Genomic DNA, 18,691 nt, shown 5'->3' on the forward strand with positions numbered 1-18,691 from the left:
CCCAAACTTGTATCTGTCCTAGTCACAAGCAGCACAGGATGTAGTGAGGAAACCCAAGTAAAATCCTCATCACATAATTAAAAAGGATCCATTAGCTGTTGTCCAGGCCTCCCTACTAATTCTAGCTTCCAAGCTTCTTTTCTTAATGTATTCCAACTTTACCTAATAGTCTTGGTCAAGGAAGACAAATAGAAAGCTCTCTGCTTAAAACGTTCCCATAGACGCCTAATAAATATGTTTTGGTTAAAGCTGAGCTAGCAATGGGGCTTGAACTCAGGATCTTAAGCAATCACTTGGGTGATGTTGGCACTCTACCATTAATGTCACACCTCTGCTTCAGGCATTTGTTTTGGTGGTTAATTGGGAGATAGAGTCTCATGTAATTTTCTGCCCTGGCTTGTTTCAAACCTCGATATTCAGCTCTCCCAAGTAGTGAGGATTACACACATGAACTAACACTACCTATCTTAATTTGGTGGCAAAAATAAAAAACATTTTTTATACATCACTTCTCTAGCAATTCTGACTCTTGCTCCTAATTCCTGATATTGATGAAAACTTTCATGTTTTTGGCATATGGATAGCTAATTGTTCCATTTGTTGGAATTGTAATCAAGTTGCCTGTTTGTACTTTGGACCAAAAAAATTTAGCTGCTTATCTATGTTTGCCTCTGTTCCTAGACACCCCATTATTTTTCATTGCTTTGTCTGAGGTCAGTACCATGTTGCTTGATTGCCAGCTGTTTAGTAAGGAAGCTGTGTTTTCAGGTTTTTCTCTGTCAAAGTAATTTGGCTATTTTTGATCCTTTGTATTTCCTTATGAATTATGGCATCAGTTTTCCAACTTCTATAAAAATGCCTGCGGGAATTTTGGCTGGGATTGCATTGAATGCTTATAGCACTTGTACATACCAATAGACTTCCAACTCATCACCGTGGTCTATTTCTTCATTTATGGTGTGTTACACATAGGTTTTTTGATTTATTCCTACTTCATACTTGTGATTTAAAAAATACCACTTTCCATTGTATTCCAAATTTAAAACCATCAAAATAAGAAGCAGAGAATAGAATGGTAGTGTCCAGTGGCAGGGGGAGTAGATTAGGAGATGGCAGTTGAAAGGGACCAAGTTTTGATTATGCAATATGAGTAAGTTCAAGGTAGCTGACTATGTGACCACAACAAAGTGATGCATACTTGTCTTATTAAGAGGTATCAAGTGTTCTTAACCCCCAAATGAATATATATGTATATGATGAGTAAATAAAATGTCCATGGAAAGAAAATGCCTCTAAACTCAGTTATATCTTTCACATTTACATGTTTAAAAAGATATTTCTCTCCCAGGGCATATTATTTCTTGGAATGATTACTAATTTATTCATTGGAGGTATATTTAGGTTCAACTTTAGAGATTTTCATGAAGCCTTGTGATTTTTCACAGTCTTGTGAAAGTTTATCATTGCTGAAATGTCTAGATTTGGATTATTTTCCCAGATATTTTTAATCCTTTGGAAAACAAATTCAACACGAACATACTGTGAATTTTTGTGTATGCTATAAGCAAGCAGGGGACATGTCTGAATCACCCTTTTATCCTTAACCCTTACGACGCTGCCCAGCATATGGCAAGCACTTCTCAGTACATATTTGCTGAATGAACACATGAACACATTTTATGAGCCAGGTGCTGTGTCATTTTCAGAAATCATTATTGGCTTTGTAAATACAAAGTAATGTGTAGACAAATAGCTGAAGAGAGAAAAAATAGCTTGAAAGCATAGCTATATGAAGGCTATTATTAATGATGTAACAACAAGTAGTATGACTGACTATTTGATATCTTCTTTTCCAAACCTGGCTGGACTTAACATATCTTACATAAAAGTTACTTAAAAATGAATAAAGACAAATGAACTTTAGGTGGATTTTGGACATAATTTTATTTGAGCACTGGATTTGAGCTTGGTTCACCCTAGAGTATAACCTTCAGTTATTCTAATAAAGAGAGCCAGGGTGACGGGGCCATTACACTGTTGCTGGTGTTGGTACAACTTCATCAGAAGATATGAACATGACCCGCAGGGAAAACAACTCATGAAGAGAACACAATGAAAAACATCCACTGCTTTACAAATCACTTTGTTACCACAGACACAAATGGAGGTTACTGTTAGTAAATCAGCCACAAGAACACTTAAAAGATTTTTTTTTTTGTAGACAAGGTAATGGGAACTTCGTTGTGGGAGGAAGATGGGGTCTTCAGCCACAATTTTTAAGTAGAAAATATTTCAAAGTCAAGCATTTTTCTTATCCACAAAACAACGCTAAATCAACATCCATTTAAAGGAGTATATTAAAGGAGATACAATATTTTTACAACTATCTTCTTGAATAGGTATTTCAATTAATTTTCTGCAGGATATAAGTAGATCAAAATTCAGCAGCAAAATATTGCAACATAATAAGTACAGATTCAATGTGTTATATTGCAGAAGAAATACATAAAGGACAAACAATGATAATTTAATCATATAAAACATGATACAAAGCTGAAATACAACTCACTTAAATAGCTTTGTGACCAAGAAGTTAAATACGGTGCTAAATGCCATTTTAAACATAAAATCTCTTAAAATTTTTTGTGCTTAAACTTTTTTCCCCCGTTATACTATTTCTTATTTTTAATACTGTCACTGTAACTGATTACAACAGATCACAACTTTCACGGACACATCAACATGAAGACATTTACTCATGAGTGAATAAGTCACTTGTCATTAGTTCACAGTGTGGGGAAGTGGTATACACTTGCTCCGGAGAAGGGCTTTCCATTCACCACCAAGTCCTTCGCAGATACTTCCTGATGTCAGATGCAGTGAGAGGTTTAAAAGAAGGGAAAGCAACACGTCACAGATTGGAAGAAAAGAAAAATAAGCTTAGATTCTTCATGGATATCGCCTAAGTGACCTTCGTCTTCTGTTGTAGAAGTGTCTGAGCCCGTGTTGCCGTGAAAAATTCATCATGTAATTTTGTTTGCGAGTGCTGTTAAAAATCAAAACAAGGGATGCAGGCAGGGAGGGAAAGGAGAAAAAGTATGTCAGTCCCATCGGTGGATGTAAGGCCCTCGTTTCCCTGGGACTTGAACATTTTCAGAGCTCCTAAGTCATGAGGACACCACTGCCCCGGGACAGAAATATTCTTCCTGAGTACTCCATTTTAGAGGAAATATAAACTATGCCCGTTGGCTTATTTGCATAAACTTTAACAGGTAACAGAAATAACTTGGTTACTTTAATAAATATTTTAACTTTAAGTTGACAAAAGAAAAAACAAACTCATTAGCTGAATTACCCAGAACTTTCTAATTTATGCCGTCTCAAGGGACAATGGGGAAATAAGTTTTCTTAGAAGGTGAAATTGCATTGTCTTTCTCAGTAGGCAAGTGGGGTTGCATTCTACAAACATGGCGTAATGAAACAGACACTGCACTCAAGAATGGTCATAAGATATTAAGGAGGTGTAACTGCATGTGAAAGCATATGTATATGTGTATGTATTTCCCCCACGTATGTACAAATGGATATTCATGAATAGATACATGAGAAGCTGTTAAGAATGCTGAAAAGTGGGTCTCAGGGATCTTTATGAAGTAATACAACACTGCCATGGCAGTGTATTTATAAAGGCTATGATCTTTCTCACACCACTAAAAACATCATTCTCTCACACAAAGACCTGATGGATCACATATTTATATGTTGTGTCAATTATACAGTTTGGAGGTGTGAAACTATCAATTCACTGAGCCTTTCCTCTGTAATTTCATGGAAACATACAATACAAGGGGCACAACATAATGTCAGGAGATAGGATCCACTGTGAAGGTTGATGTGACATGAGCTTGAGTTAGAGAAAAGTGCAGGGTGGGAAATGATCCACTGAGCAGTGCCGTCTTACCATTTATCAATCATCAAAGTATTAACAAAGTACAAAATGATGCTGTTTACTTAGTAAGTTATCGTACATATATTAGTTAGGTATCCAAGGTAGCAAAGTTGTAAAACTTGTAAAATACGGAGAACTTTGATTTCTTTTTTTTTGGACCGGTCGTGAGGCCTGAACTCTGGGCCGGGGCGCTGTCCCTCAGCTCTTCAGCTCAAGGCTAGCACTCTACCACTTGAGCCACAGCGCCACTTCCAGCTTTTTTCTTATGTGGTGCTGAGGAATCGAACCCAGGGCCTCAGGCATGCAAGGCAAGCACTCTACCACTGAGCCACCTTCCCAGCCCCAATATACGGAGAACTTTGAAACAAAGAACTTTACAAAACTTGTAGTACATAATAATAAAATGCTAGAGATTGGTTTGTCTTCAGGTAGGCTTACCACCCGCCTTTGTCCTTCCATGTGACAATATCACGTACACTATTTATGTTTCAGTTCCATTGTGGAAGGATGAGACAAATCCATTTTTATTAGCTGCGTAAGTACTAGCTGCTACCAATGTACCATCATGCTATACAAAAGGACAATGACTCAATGTATGGAATTAAATGGCAGAAGAAAAGATCCTGTTCATTATTCACAAAACCTTCCGTTTGGCCCTTGCTGTCCTGCTGCCAGCACCCCAGGCCTCTCCGTAGCCCTCTCCCTGAGCTATCATTAATAGTGCTCCCCTAAGCCAGCCTCCTTACCTTAACTCTTTTCCTTTAATTAAAAACTCCAACAAAAAAGAATGTAGGAAGAAAAGTATAGTTTATACTTAGGATAAATGTAAGAGTGTGTGTGTGTGTGTGTGTGTGTGTGTGTGTGTGTGTGTGTGCGCGTGTGTGTGCAACCTGTGTCTATTTTACATACACTCGTACATTTGATTTTGCACATCAGTTGCAATAAGCTCCCTCAGATGCTTGCTCAGAACATTTTTAACTCTCTGGTCTATGAGCAACATCTAAGCCAACGTTTGCAGGCATTTCAGATCCTCTTCAGGTTTAATCCTGTTGTTTTTCAGGCCCTCTCTTCCATCACTCTCCTACACAGAGCATTCTACTTCTACTCAAACTTGTCTCTAATCTTCACGGTCTGCCTTACTTAATGCCTCACTGGCTGACCTCAAACATCTCTTCCTAAATGTCTATTGCCATTCAAGTAAACACATTTCTCACTGGCTGTCTGAAAGTGATTAGCTTTTTCTAGTTTGAACTCTCACGGAGCTTGTTTCCTGTTTTGAATGGAGTTTGTGTTCCTGAAATCTAAACTTCTATTGGTATGAGGGCCTGATACCCAGGGGCCCCACCCCCACCCCAGCACGGTGGGGAGGGGGGGAGGGGGGGCTTCTTCTGCTTCTGGTCAAGGCATGTTTATCCAACTTTTGGTGACTTACTGATTGGATTCCTGTTGTAAATCATTACTCTTTAATGCTAAGGAATAATTACAAAGTTAAAGCAATGAAATTATTTGTTGAAAACATGTTTCAAGTTATAAAGTACTCAAAGAATTTTAAATAGTTAAAGTATTTTACATTAAAAAAGATAAACTCAGAACACTCAGGATATTTAATTATCTGAATACAAGCTAGGCTGATGTGACAGTTACTGCGACATAAGGGAACAAAGGAACAGTTAATTGTAATAAAATTTAAGGTGCATGTTCAATAGCTTAAAGTAACTTCACCATGAAATTATTTAAATGAAGTTGATTTAAATTTCCCATCTTTATGTGTCAGGAAACAAGTATTAGCAGGTTGCAAGTCTTTAATGTGAGCAAATCAATCCAGGGTAGCAGTTTAAAAATGATATAGAGGATTCGCTGCATATTCTTAATTTGGAATAGGTTTATATATAACTGACCTATCTTTGGATTCCTGAGAATGTTGATATGCATATGGTGTGCATATGTGTTGGTTTTAGGTGATATGGTTTATACAGACATATTAAAATGGCCATACTTTCCAAAGATTCTTGAGCCTTGCTGGCAATTTGGTTAAGTGAAATATAAACCTTTGGAGTTAGCTAGGTTGGAATCTAATGAGTTTTCCAGTTCATAAGCCCTTTAAAATCAAGCATGATAGAGAGCTATGCCAAAATACTATGTGACTCTTGCACCATTTAATAAAGTGACATGGTTACAGAACAGTTATTATGCCTCCTAAAATTTATAAGATCATTAGGAGAATGAACACATTTAAAATCCTCACATTTTATTCATTTGGGGAGGGCACATATCCACAAGCCTATTTTGATGCAAGTAGATTTATAGCCATAGATAACCTAATAAATAATAACAGGGGCAATGGAGTTTTAAAGATTTATTTCATCATTACAATTATAATGGAAAATATTTTTTGTTCTAAGTTTAATAAAAGCAGGTACTATTTAACCCAAGGCACATGATAGCACTTAGCATGTGCATTCTCTCAGTGTGAGGAGGTCACTGGAGGAAGGGAAAATGGGCTTCAGTGGCTTCTTGGAAATGGGAATGAAAACTCTTATTATCACTATGGGAGTTTAGGGACTTGAGCAGCATATGGAATTCTAAAATGTGTCCCTGTTTTTGCATAGGAAATATGGTGATTGCCTGGTTGTGCCAGAATCTTAGTTCATGTATAAATAGGGGAAAAAATCAACTGATTTTTAAAAATGAATGCTAAAGGAAATGGGAGAGAAAAAGAATTAGAAAAATTTGAGCTATAGAGAAGTGGTGCTTTGCCTCAAAGTGCTAGCGAGGCTCGGGCACAAATGCTCAGGGACAGTGCCTGGGCCCTAAGCTCGAGCCCATGACTGACAAAAGGAAAAAAAAAAAAAACGTGAGCTTACAGAAATATTGGCATTTTTAGGGATCAGCAATTAATTTAATCAAAACACAATACCAAAATGACAATTTGAATGAGTGTAGAAATAGGGATCCAGTGGTCCATTAGACATATCTTTTAAGGAAATACTGGTTAGTATAAGATGGAAGCTGAAATTCCAACTAACCCATGAAACTCCCTGGCAGAGAGGAGATTGTATCCCTGATTTAAAAAAAAAAAAATTTTTTTTTGGGTCCGGTTGTGGGGCCTGAACTCTGGGCCTGGGCGCTGTCCCTCAGCTTTTCAGCTCAAGGCTAGCGCTCTACCACTTGAGCCATAGCACCACTTCTGGCTTTTTTTCTTTTTGCTTATGTGGTGCTGGGGAATTGAACCCTGGGCCTCATACATGCAAGGCAAGTGGTCTACCACTGAGCCACCTTCCCGGCTCCAAGTATCCCTGATTTTTAAGGTCATACATTTTTAGGAAGGCTACCTACAAATAAATGTAGGTATAAAGCTTCATATATACTGAAGATTTCATATTTCTCTTCTCTGATATAAAGAGATGCAAATATTATCTGATTATGTTCACCTCATGGAGTTCAAAGGATCAAATGAAAACTAGCACCATCTGTAGATATTGAATAAATGATCATCATTATATAGCATCTTAAGATGCATAATATCTAATTAGAAGACAAATGTAAGTACATATTAAAAATGGCCAAAGGACAGAATCTAAACCTCACAAATATTATATAATGTTATAAATATCTATCAATATATTGACTTTCCTCACTTTTTTTTGAGGGGGGAGAGAGACAGGTTCTGGGGCTTGAACTTTAGTCCTTTACCACTTGAGAGCCATAGCTCTACTTCCAGCTTTTTTTGTGTGGTTAGTTGGAGATAAGAATCTCAAGGACTTTCCTGTCTAGGTTGGCTTCAAACTGTGCCCTTTAGATCTCAGCTCATGAGTAGCTAGGATTACAGGCATAAGCCACTGGCACTCGACCCCTCACTCATTTAAAAAAATTAATTTAAAAGTATACTTGGTAAGTCCAGATGCTTCATGCTTATCTTCAGCCCAATAGGCTTTTTTTTGAGGACATTATGCTTATTTACATTTCTATTTCATTTTCTTTTTATGAACTATGAGCCCTTTAAAGGCACAGAGGAGACACTAAGTCAAGCCTGCTGCCGGATGAAGGGAATGACTGCCTGCCCTGGTCAAATCTGGCCTCGCACCTTCTCTCAATGTGGCGGTTTCTGATTTTACAGGGATGTAGGTTTCAGATGGTTCAGTGTATGCCAATATTATTTATAACTGTTTTCATAGAGCTTCCTTCAGTTACAAAGGTCTGCAAAAGCTTCTCAGTTAGTTTTTGGAACTCTGGTGAAACTCACAGCAAACAGTTCTCTAGATTTAGTAAAGAGCACTTACCTTACTCTAGTAGAAAACCAATGACAGCAAATAATGAAATATAATACAAGTTAAAAAATGCCTTTCAATGCATGCAGCACTGTGATTACTCATAAAAGTCTGATCAGGTTTAGACGCAATATACGACTTTTCATCTCTTTTGAAAATAAAAATTAAACAAGTTATTCCTTATTCTTCTATAGCCAATATATACATACACTTAACTTTTTAATGTAATGCAACATGCAATATTTGCTCATAACCATATGTCAAAGTACATGTAGCAATAGTACTACATTTGGCATAAATGTTGCACATAAAGAATAAATAATAAATGAATAGTTCAATAACTACTAACAATTTCATTTAATTTTTAAATTATTTACATTTTTAGGAGCTACTAATTCCTGGTTACATAAAGGAATGGTCTTGAAAATATACAGAAGTCCTCTACATCAGATAACCCAGTCAAATTTAATAAAGGATAAATATGCTTTGCAACAAATGTAATAGGCTCATCTCCATAAATCATTTGTGCCAAAAATGTGACAGTATCTTGATGATGAATAGCATGAGGGGGATGGTCAGGATGGAACTCATATTAAAATCTGATAAATGTGTTAAAGGCCATAGTTAGCAACATATTGGTTTTCAATTCTCAGTAAATGTGATAATTCACTTTTTATTAAGCCAGTTTTCAAAGGCTGATTTTTTCTTTTCTTTTCTTTCTTTCTTTCCTTTTTTTTTTTTTAACTGAGTGATTCGCTTTCAAGGTACACATGCAAAAATTGGCCCACTTCATTATACACACATGACAGGTTGTGACTCAGACATGTACACAGGAAATGTGATGTGTGAATGAAATGCATAGTTGAGTGAGGGCATATTCTTAGGATAGAAGTCCAACAAGAATGGTTAAGACAACAAATTTGCTTTTATCCTAAGAAGAACCCTACCAGCATGGATCTTGTGAGGGATCTGCCCAGATGTATTCACAAACATTTACTGAAAAATATTCTGCACTAGCAAGTGAATCGTCAATGTTTGATTGTCATGCTTGTGTTATGCTACATCATTTAAACCTTACAGAATGAGGGTTTTTTTGTAAGCTAGTGAGGCTGGAAAAGATGATCTGTCAATTTGGTTCATCTGTTCTGTTGCAGATTAGGAAGGGCTTGGTCGTCATGAAGTGCTTTTCATGTGCAGGTTTTATTGGAAAACATTATGAGGAGTGGGAAGATTAAACTCTCAAACAAGCATAGGCATAAGGGACTTAGCTTGTTAAATGCAAAAAAGGGCAGTTTTAATCTTTACAGCACGGAGCTTGTCATTCTGTATATCCATATTTATGAAGCTCAAATCTTTCCACATGCAGCCTTTTAGAATTAAAGCATGAAATTAAAAATGTATTCTATACTTGTTCATTTGGGATACACTCCTGAACCTTGAAACATTTTTGAAAAGTGCTGATTTTGGTCTCACCAAACGCAGATGTCTTCTTGGTTAACATGGGCAGTACAGATATTCAACTCAATGTAAGATACCATGCGTGATCACAGTTTTTTTCTAGATTTTGTGTTTTTTTTTTTAGCATGTGTCCTGGGTGCACATGCACCAAAGCGAAACTATCATAATAAAGCTACATTAAGGCCAATCTTAATTTGGAAACAAAAGGTACATTCTAAATATGCTTAAGTAAAATGTATGCCCCCTCTCCCCACACCATTAGTTGCAAAAACATATTAGTAGCCCTGTCTATTTTGTGGTTAGGTAAGGCTTACAAATCTTAACGTATGAGCCTCATCTCTGTCCACAAGCATTACCAGCTTGTGTTTTGTTACAGTAGTGCAAATAATTAAGAAAATATTTCCGGTTAAAAGGGCTTTATGGGAGTACATTTCTTTTCTATATTTAAATATACATCTTCTATAACGAGTTTAGAGTAATTTACAAAACTTGTGAATTGTGATATGAGCCTTGACTAGCTTCCTTGTGCAAGATATGGTGGACACTGGAAAATTATTATATAATTGATTTTCTTGAACTCTCTGGAATTATTTATTATATGCGTATCAGATGAGTGACTTGTGCTGTCATTACTGAATGCATATTAATAAAAGCCTTAATTACCTCTGTGATTCTCACAAAAACAAGAAGTGCTTTGAAAAGGTACAGTATAGAGAAATGTTAACTTCCAAGAGCAGAACAAAAACATCAAAAGCATAGTTCTAAAAATAGAATTTCTTGTGAGGTTTTTCCATCTTTTCATGGAAGAAAGAAATTCCTATTTGTTAGGACTTATAATGTGTTAGCATTATATTTTTTAAATGCCATTAAAAATACCATTTGTTTTAAAACTGTATGTACAGGCCGAGCACCAATGGCTCATGCTTGTAATCTTAGGAATTCAGAAGGCTGAGATCTGAGGATTACAGTTCAAAGCCAGCCTGAGCAGAAAAGTTTGTGAGACTCTGATATCCAACTAGCCCTCCCGCCCTTCCCCCTCCCCCCGAAAAAAAGGCCAAAAGTGGAGCTGTGGCTCAAGTGGCAGAGCACTAACCTTGAGCGTAAAAGCTCAGGCACAGCATCCAGGCTCAGGACCAACACACACACACACACACACACACACCCCAAAACCCAAACCTATATGTATAGAAACAAATACAAAAATATGTGCAAAGTTAGCATTTCTTAATGACTCACTGAAAAAAGCCACAGGGGGAAAAAAACAAACTACGCAACCCCTTGTGTTGTGATGTTCTTTTTCCATCTGGAAGGTTTTAGTGTCTGAGCATCTAAGATAAGAATGCTTGGATAGGTACATCAGGTGCCTGTAAGTGATACATTCTTCAAAGTTTTTAAATTCTGGAGACAAAGGTGGAGTCATAGGATACAGATTACAGCTCCAGAAAATACCAAAGAAAATAGATCTCTAGGATTTCAGATAATTTAACCATTATTCTTGTAATAGAAGATGCTGGTTTATAAAAATAAATATCAACATTAGATATTCCATAAGGTTCTCTGGTAAGGCTTCCTGTTGGAGCCTCAAAAGCCTGTGATGCATCAGGACAACACAAAAGCCTAAGACATAGCTCTGTTGCCAAGCAACAGAGTGGCTACTTCATATTTGTGGTTTGAACTTTTAATTCTAATTCAAGGGAAAGAATAATTGGTGATGATGTGTTTCTGAAATCCAAAGTAGGTAACTTCAATGGCTTGTATGGGTAAGAGGAGAATTATTTTCTCAACTTTGTGATATGTTGAGAATTCTTACTTCTATCAAGTGCAGAATTAGCAGCCTGCTTTCTTTTGATGACTGACACATTTTTGAAGTTTTGATAGGAGTTGGTAATGCTTTGTCAGACACAGGAATCCCCCTTCATGTAAATTGTCCTGGCAAGAGACTTGAAAGGGAAGGAGTGGTTATAGATGCTAATTTGAGTCTCAATTTATTAGAATCACCTGAGGTGCTTTAAAAACTGACAGATGCTCAGTTCTCAATGAAGATTAATTCAAAGCATCTGCAAGGATGGGCTGGGCGTTAGGACTTTGGTTGATGCTTTCAAAAGCATCCCAAGTGATTCTGATTTTCACTCAGACTGAGAATTGCTGTACTGAAAGAGAAGTCAGGGTAAAATGACTCTAGGATTGAATGTTGGTCTATTTGGATATTTCTGTGGTCTCACTGTGTGTGTGTGTGTGTGTGTGTGTGTGTGTGTGTGTGTGTGTGTGTGTGTGTGTGTGTATTTGTATCTGTATATTTTAGAGCTCAAATTATTCTTCTGGAATAACAAAGTCTAAGAACATTGATAGCTAAGTAAACCATCAGCCTCATATTTAGATTCCAAAGAGTCTGTACAGTTAACTGTCAACCTTGACTTTGTCTTGTGGAGGCAGAGCCCAGCAAGTGGTCCAAAAGCAGCAGAGCGCACAGTGGGGGCTTGTGTGGGGACTGGGTGGCTCTTGGATTTGGGAATTGATATGGATGCCATGCAAGCAGGTGCCTCAGTGAAGCTAAGACGAGGGCTAGCTCAAGACTCGAAAATTCAGCTCATGGCCATGATTGAAAGAAAACAAATCTGGTAGCTTTTCTACCAATTAATCATTTAAATTTGCTTTCAAGATGACTGAAATCAGCCACAAGACTGATTTCATTTTGGATTTGGTAAACAGAATGAACAGTTGAACCTATCTACCGAGAAGATTCGCCTCTCCTTGCCAACCACTTGGAGCCATCAGTTCGAACCCGTCGAGACATAAGCATTCCAGTTTTACAGGAACTAGATTGTTAGAGAAAAAGCAAGTCATCTCTCTGTGAGGGAAACAGTCAAACTGGCCAGGTGAGAGTTGTTACAGACCTTTTTCATGGGAGAAACTGTGGAAGGAGGGGGGATGGGGGAGACAGACGACTCAACTTGTAAGGTGCAGGGATTGGTCAAGAGGAATGTGAAACCATGGGTTCTTTGCTCTAGTTGAAACTTGTTAAGTGGAGAATGCCTGGGCACCTGTGGCTGTGGCAGGTGTCTGTAATATGGCACATTCGCCACCAGTGCTCTGCATATGGACCAGTCCAGATCCTTCCTCTTTCAGTATGTAATTCTCTTTTGTAAAGCAATTCAGATCTGGCCCAAGATGGTTTTGTATCTGCCAGGAAATTTTCATTTTATCCAACTTAACCAATACTGTCAATTCTTAAATGAACAGTTCTATTAATGTTTTCTAAGCTATATTAAAGTACATTTAGGGCTTTGTTATTTCACGATTGGCTTGAGCTATAGTTTGCAGAGACTTAAGAGTATCAACCACAGTGGTCCTGTGGGGGACTGTGTCCTTACTCAGTTCTTACTGAGTTCAGGAGCATGCTAGATTAAAGGAATCTCAAACCTTCCTGAAATGGACCAGTATTCTCCATAGCAGATACTCACAGGACAACCTCCACATGGTCCAAAGCCCACTGATCATGACCTGTTCCATTGTGGCGGGGTTGCCACCAGCGCAATAGAACTCCTTTCATCCGAGCCTCTCTGAAACAGAGTCAGCACAAAGAAGTTAAACACAGGCAACAGGCCTTTCTGGCAAGTGGTTTGCAGACTGCACCCATGCTCATAGGCTAACCTACATCCATCAAATTTAGGGCACAGGATTCAGATTTGCTTTGGTCATGTCACTCCTTCAAGCAGTGTCAGAATTTATTGGCCAGTCAAGGGCTTGGAATATTTTTCCATCTCTTTCCCTCATTTCCCTGGCTCCAGTGTACCTGGAAGAGCTACATAGTTAATAACAAACAGGAAGTGCTTTCTGTGACAGGTATTGTGCTAGAGGCTTGTTGAACAATGCTGAACAAAACATGGCTGCGTGGCCTTAATAAAATTTCAAAGTAGCGTGCCAAGAAGAAAATCAAAATGGTTTTTTCTTTTTATCAGAAAGACTAAATACACTGTTGAAAGGAAGAGGAATGGGCAAAAAGGCCTCTGCATTTAGCTGTTGCTCTCTGTTCATTCCCTCTTGCCCTTCTTCCTCGCTTCAATAGTGCCCCTTATCTTAAGAAGAAACAGCAACAACTCTGGAATCTAGGTTAGTCTTGACTCTGTTTATGGTGTTGATTCAGGAACCTGATCCAACTTCTACTTCTCTTTGATTCCCAGGATTTGGGCATGAGAACATAGGTCTCTGTTCAAGCCACTTACAGGGGGACATTGTAGGACACCCTTTGAGCTTGTGTGAAGTCCTTCGGCTGGTGCTGGGCGATGACATGCCAGGTGATGCCGTTGTTGACGCTGTACTGTAGCAGCACTGCCTTGTCCACGGCATGGGGGCCACTCAGGTCACTGTTGCAGCTGTCTGTCTGGGACGTGCTCCCAATTTGCAAAACAAACATAATTTTGCTGAAAAAAAAAAAAACCAGGAGAAATCACCTTCAAACAAAAGCCAGGAGTTACACTTTTTATCTTTGTTTTTCCTAACGTACATAACTTTTGATCACAACTGTTGTCACAAGTTCATGATCAGGTCAAAGTGGACACAGACCATGCTCATGACCAATTCTATGTCTGAATATAACACAGGGCTTTGGTTACCTTGCTCGAGTGAGGTCCAGTGGTTTGGTAGCAGCTTGCCTTATCTGACAACCATTGAAATAGAGAGAGTCTCCATGGGCATAGGGAGCCAGCTGCCCACAGCCGCTTCCTATTGCACCACCTTGAATGGTCTCCCAGTTTGCCTCAGTGACTCTTGCCGACTCAAAATTATCCTTAATATAACTGGGGAGATCATGACTGAAAACGGAGCAGTCATCACCTAGGGGAAAAGGAATGGTCAAAGCATTCAGAGTAGTCAGCTGGAATAAGCAGAATCATCAAAGATTACACACATATATACTATTTTAGATTTAAACCCTGGTTGTTACCACAAGAATGACAAAATACCAAGCATATATATGCTCAGAAATAAAATCTTCTCTATTGTTAGGACAATTATTGTTTTAACTTGTTGAAGGAACACCCCATTTGCTTACGCAAATATTTGTTCAACATATATATGTGTATATATATGTATATATGCTAATATACGTGTTGCTCATGTGAACTTGTTACTTAAATACCACAGTATCTGGCCAGGCTTTGTTTGCGTATGATGATGGGTTTCAGCGGGAAGCTCCACTCCGGCATGATAATGTAGACTAAGATGAGTCATCTCTTGTTCTCCTTCAACCCTACACTTAGTTCCTGGGAACAGAGCCTGTATCTTCATTCATGGTTGTATTCCAGCACTTAGAACACTCACAGTACTTTTAGTAGTGATGCTGGAATAAATAAACGAGTATAAACTATAAGTGTCTTTCAGAGGTTAATGAGCTGAAACACTGGCATTTAAGTTGGACACTGCATTAGCAAATGTGTGTGTGCTTGCATTTCTCTTTCATTTAAACAGTACATTTTTTTCTAAACATCTATAATAGTTCAGAAATCAAAATGACATACTTCTGATGGGTCAAGGAAAAAGGTAAATTGCAGACATTTAAGTCTTCTCATGAGACATTCAATTCATTAATTTGCACAAAGTTAAAATTCTTCAGCTAAAGCACAGACAGACCCAGCTGGTCTCTGCAGTAATGATAATGGGAGAAAGAAAATGGCTAAGAAATTTCTAACATCAGCGATGGACAACAGTCTACTTTAATCGTATCCAATTCATCTGGAGGCAAAGAAATATCATCTACCAAGAAATCTAAACAATTCACATATATCAGTTCTAGCATTGCATGCTTGGGTAAAGCTGTCTAATTCTTTTCCACTTTGCATAAAGTTCTCTCAGTTACGAAGACTAGAAAGACTGATTAGAAAGAAGACCCTGAGTATTGATCTTCTTTCTGACTTTCACTAGCTGTATGAACTTTGGCTAGTCACTTAACCTCCTTGAGTTTCAGTTTCTTTATTTACCAATTGGGAATAATAATCTTAACTGTAGGTAACTTATGGAGACAGCATAAATACTAAATGGACCCGTAGAAGGAGTCTGTAAATATGAACTAAATAATAATGCATAAGAATTTGTAAGGATTTATTAGAAGAAGATGTCTTAGCTTTGATATATGTCATTCATTAGTCTACTAGGATAGAATGGGAATTATATAAGGTATACTTTGCAATTACAGAGGTGATCACCTGTTATAAACACGAGACTTAAAGAAAACAGGGCTTTAGGTGTTTATTAGGCTAATCAGCATTTTGCTATAATGTGAGGGGCTGAATAGGCACTTGGTAAAATATATACTTGTCTCTAGAAACCCAAGTAGTGGAATATAATTCTATAAGTCAGGAATTTGTGTGTGTGTGTGTGTGTGTGTGTGTGTGTGTGTGGTGCCAGTCCTAGAACCTGAACTTGGGGTCTGGGTGCTGTTGCTGAATTTTTTGCTCAAGGCTAGCATTCTACCACTTGGACCACAGCTCCACTACTGGCTTTTTGGTGATTCATTGGAGATGAGTCTCACAGACTTTTCCTGCCTGGGCTGGCTTCAAACTGCAAGCCTCAGATCCTGAGTGGCTAGGATTACATCTGTGAGCCACCAGGGTCTGGCTATGAATAAGAAAATGACCTGGGCAGAGCACTTTGAATCTTTTGTGTATTGGGAGGACAGATATTAAGGAAAAGGATGGGTAGAGGAACTAAGTATTGGCTAAACTATTTAGAAATGGGAAGCAAGGCCAGAAAGGAGAGAGGCCCAGAAGTGGAAACCAAGTGTTGGTGGTGTGGTGAATAAACTAGGGAGCTATATGAAAGATAGGAATGTGAGGTACTACGGAATATGCTGAGTGAGTTCGTGTAGATTCATATTTATTTATAATTTTTAAATAGATTATGTAGATTTAATCTATTATATAGATTTAATAGATTATATCAAGTATTACAGAGTACATTTTAAAGGTACTTTCTGAAACACAGCACAAGATGCTTGGAAACTTATTTGAAAGAAAAATAACTCAGTGGAATGTGCTATCATCTCCAACAGCCTGGAGCTGATCCATGTCCAAGTGCATTGCGTGACGTGTTCAGATGAGGAACCCTCGTGGGTGTTCTGTCTCAACAACAGCTCTAGTTCAGACCTTGGAAGCTCTCGTCGCAGATACAAACTGCTCCGGTGGTGCAGTACCCATGCCCACTGCAAAGCTTGGGACAAGCCTCTCCGATATACACGTGGTCAATGGCCCAGCTTTGCTTCTCGGTTTCTTCTCCTTTCTGGATCCAGCGGAACTGTGTTGCACTGAAAGACCCACAGAGAACAGAGGCAAGTGAGGATGCAGTGCTCCAGCCTTTCCCTCCAGAAATGGCAATCTGAAGCCCTCAAGAGACAGCAGGCGTCTGAGTCAACTCATATTCCTCAGACTTGGAGTGTATAGAACCAGATATCTGCCTTTCTAAAAAGCTTGTATCTTCCTTGGGAAGATTTATTTTTCATGTGTGTGCATTTCCTGTTCCCTGCCTTTATAAATCTGGGCATATGATTTTCCAAAGCTCTGAGTAAAATGGATGCTGATCTAGGAAGACTTCACACCATTGTGTTTATCCTTAGCTCTGTACAATCCTGCAGCCCTGCACCTCAGGGGTGTTCATATCTGAATGAGGAGCAAAGTTTTGGGGAGAGCAGAACACATGGCAGAACTGTCAACACCAGGGTTTGTTTAAGGGTGTCATTAAAGGCCTTGTGAATAAATCTGGCACATGCACAGTAGGGAGTTAAAGACATATGAGGTCTGTGAGTCACTTACAGCCCCCTCCCCCCCATTTCTTCATATTTCTTCTTGGGACATGCAGTTGTCATTTGTGGAGTTGGATTGGCAAGGAGAGTGAGAAAAAATGTGAGATGATCCTAGAGCATCAACTAAAACTATGTAAATCTTACTGTTTTTTTTTTTTTTTCCTAAGCTCTCTGCACGATGCTAGAGATTTCCAGGCAGTTCTACTAAGTTCTACCCTCATAGACAACCCACCTGGAAGAGACATGGTCGGGCAACTGGATAGTGATCCTCTTCCAGCTTGAACTGTTGACAGCATTGTAGATTGTGGCCTCATGGAACTGAAAGGGGGAGCAGCCAATGCTGTTTGAGGAGGAAGGAAGGCATTGGGTCTGAACAAGCTGCCAGGAGTCAGACCTACAGAAACCAAAAATGTCACATTAGACCAATCATAAGAGAAATAAATGACTAATGACAGGGTAATACTTTCAAGTGGGGTTAAATCATTTTGGCATGAAATTCCCATTTCTTAAAAATATTTATGTTTGTGAAGTGTACAATATTAGTTCACTAACCTTGCGTCCTTCGTATATTCCAGCATCACAGAATGAAGGTCACCGCAAGAAGTGGCTTCACAACCCACCACAATCTAAAGGAAACATAAACAGTCAGTACAGAGGCAAGGCTAATGAGCCTGCTGCAAAGAAAGTATTTGGAGGAGAAGTTATGGAAAGAAATTGAAAGTATCATTGCTTTGAAACATTTTCACTGTTATCCTAACTTTTGGATCCTATTACATTTTTATTTGGAGTTGAAAATAGCAAATTTTTAACTACTTAACATTCATTCATAGCACTTTCTTCTTTTACATGTTAATATAAGCTTTCTACATATTTGCAATTAAATGTCTGAATCAGTAATAATGTACAATTGATACAAAAATTGGTGATTCAAATTTAAGTCTAGATGGTAGGGGTGTCTCTGAAGCACTGGATACATAAACAGATAAGGTAAATTGTAACTCCCTTATACAACCATTCGAAATTTAAAAACTAAAATAAAGATAAATTTTTGTCCTAATTATTTATTTAATCAACAAGTCCTATTTGGTGACAGCATCAGGAAAGGTTGGTGTTAAAACCATATACTCATGAATAAAACAACTCTGAATTCAAAAGGAGAATCAGAAGCATAGTCCAATAATAATAATGGGGATCATAAAAGATACAAATACAATGTTGTGGTGC

General features: G+C 38.2%; 1 protein-coding gene across 2 annotated transcripts in view; it reads right to left on the reverse strand.

Annotated features, from left to right (window-relative positions):
- Positions 1-1,925: 1,925 nt before the first annotated feature.
- Reln (reelin) overlaps positions 1,926-18,691 on the reverse strand; it is a 452,156-nt gene continuing 435,390 nt past the window's right edge. Inside the window, exons 58-65 of one of the 2 annotated variants that reach the window (XM_042684786.1) lie at positions 18,020-18,093; positions 17,700-17,861; positions 16,815-16,972; positions 14,289-14,508; positions 13,899-14,096; positions 13,137-13,235; positions 8,230-8,235; positions 1,926-3,046 (exon numbers count right to left, since the gene is read on the reverse strand). In XM_042684786.1, the coding sequence (XP_042540720.1) occupies positions 2,950-3,046; positions 8,230-8,235; positions 13,137-13,235; positions 13,899-14,096; positions 14,289-14,508; positions 16,815-16,972; positions 17,700-17,861; positions 18,020-18,093 (1,014 nt within the window). In that variant the 3' untranslated portion in view covers positions 1,926-2,949. The remainder of the gene's footprint in view (positions 3,047-8,229; positions 8,236-13,136; positions 13,236-13,898; positions 14,097-14,288; positions 14,509-16,814; positions 16,973-17,699; positions 17,862-18,019; positions 18,094-18,691) is intronic. The other variant, XM_042684785.1, reaches the window with a different exon arrangement.

The sequence above is a fragment of the Dipodomys spectabilis genome, unplaced genomic scaffold (assembly GCF_019054845.1).
Source record: "Dipodomys spectabilis isolate Male_0828 unplaced genomic scaffold, ASM1905484v1 ptg000089l, whole genome shotgun sequence".
NCBI lineage: Eukaryota > Metazoa > Chordata > Mammalia > Rodentia > Heteromyidae > Dipodomys > Dipodomys spectabilis.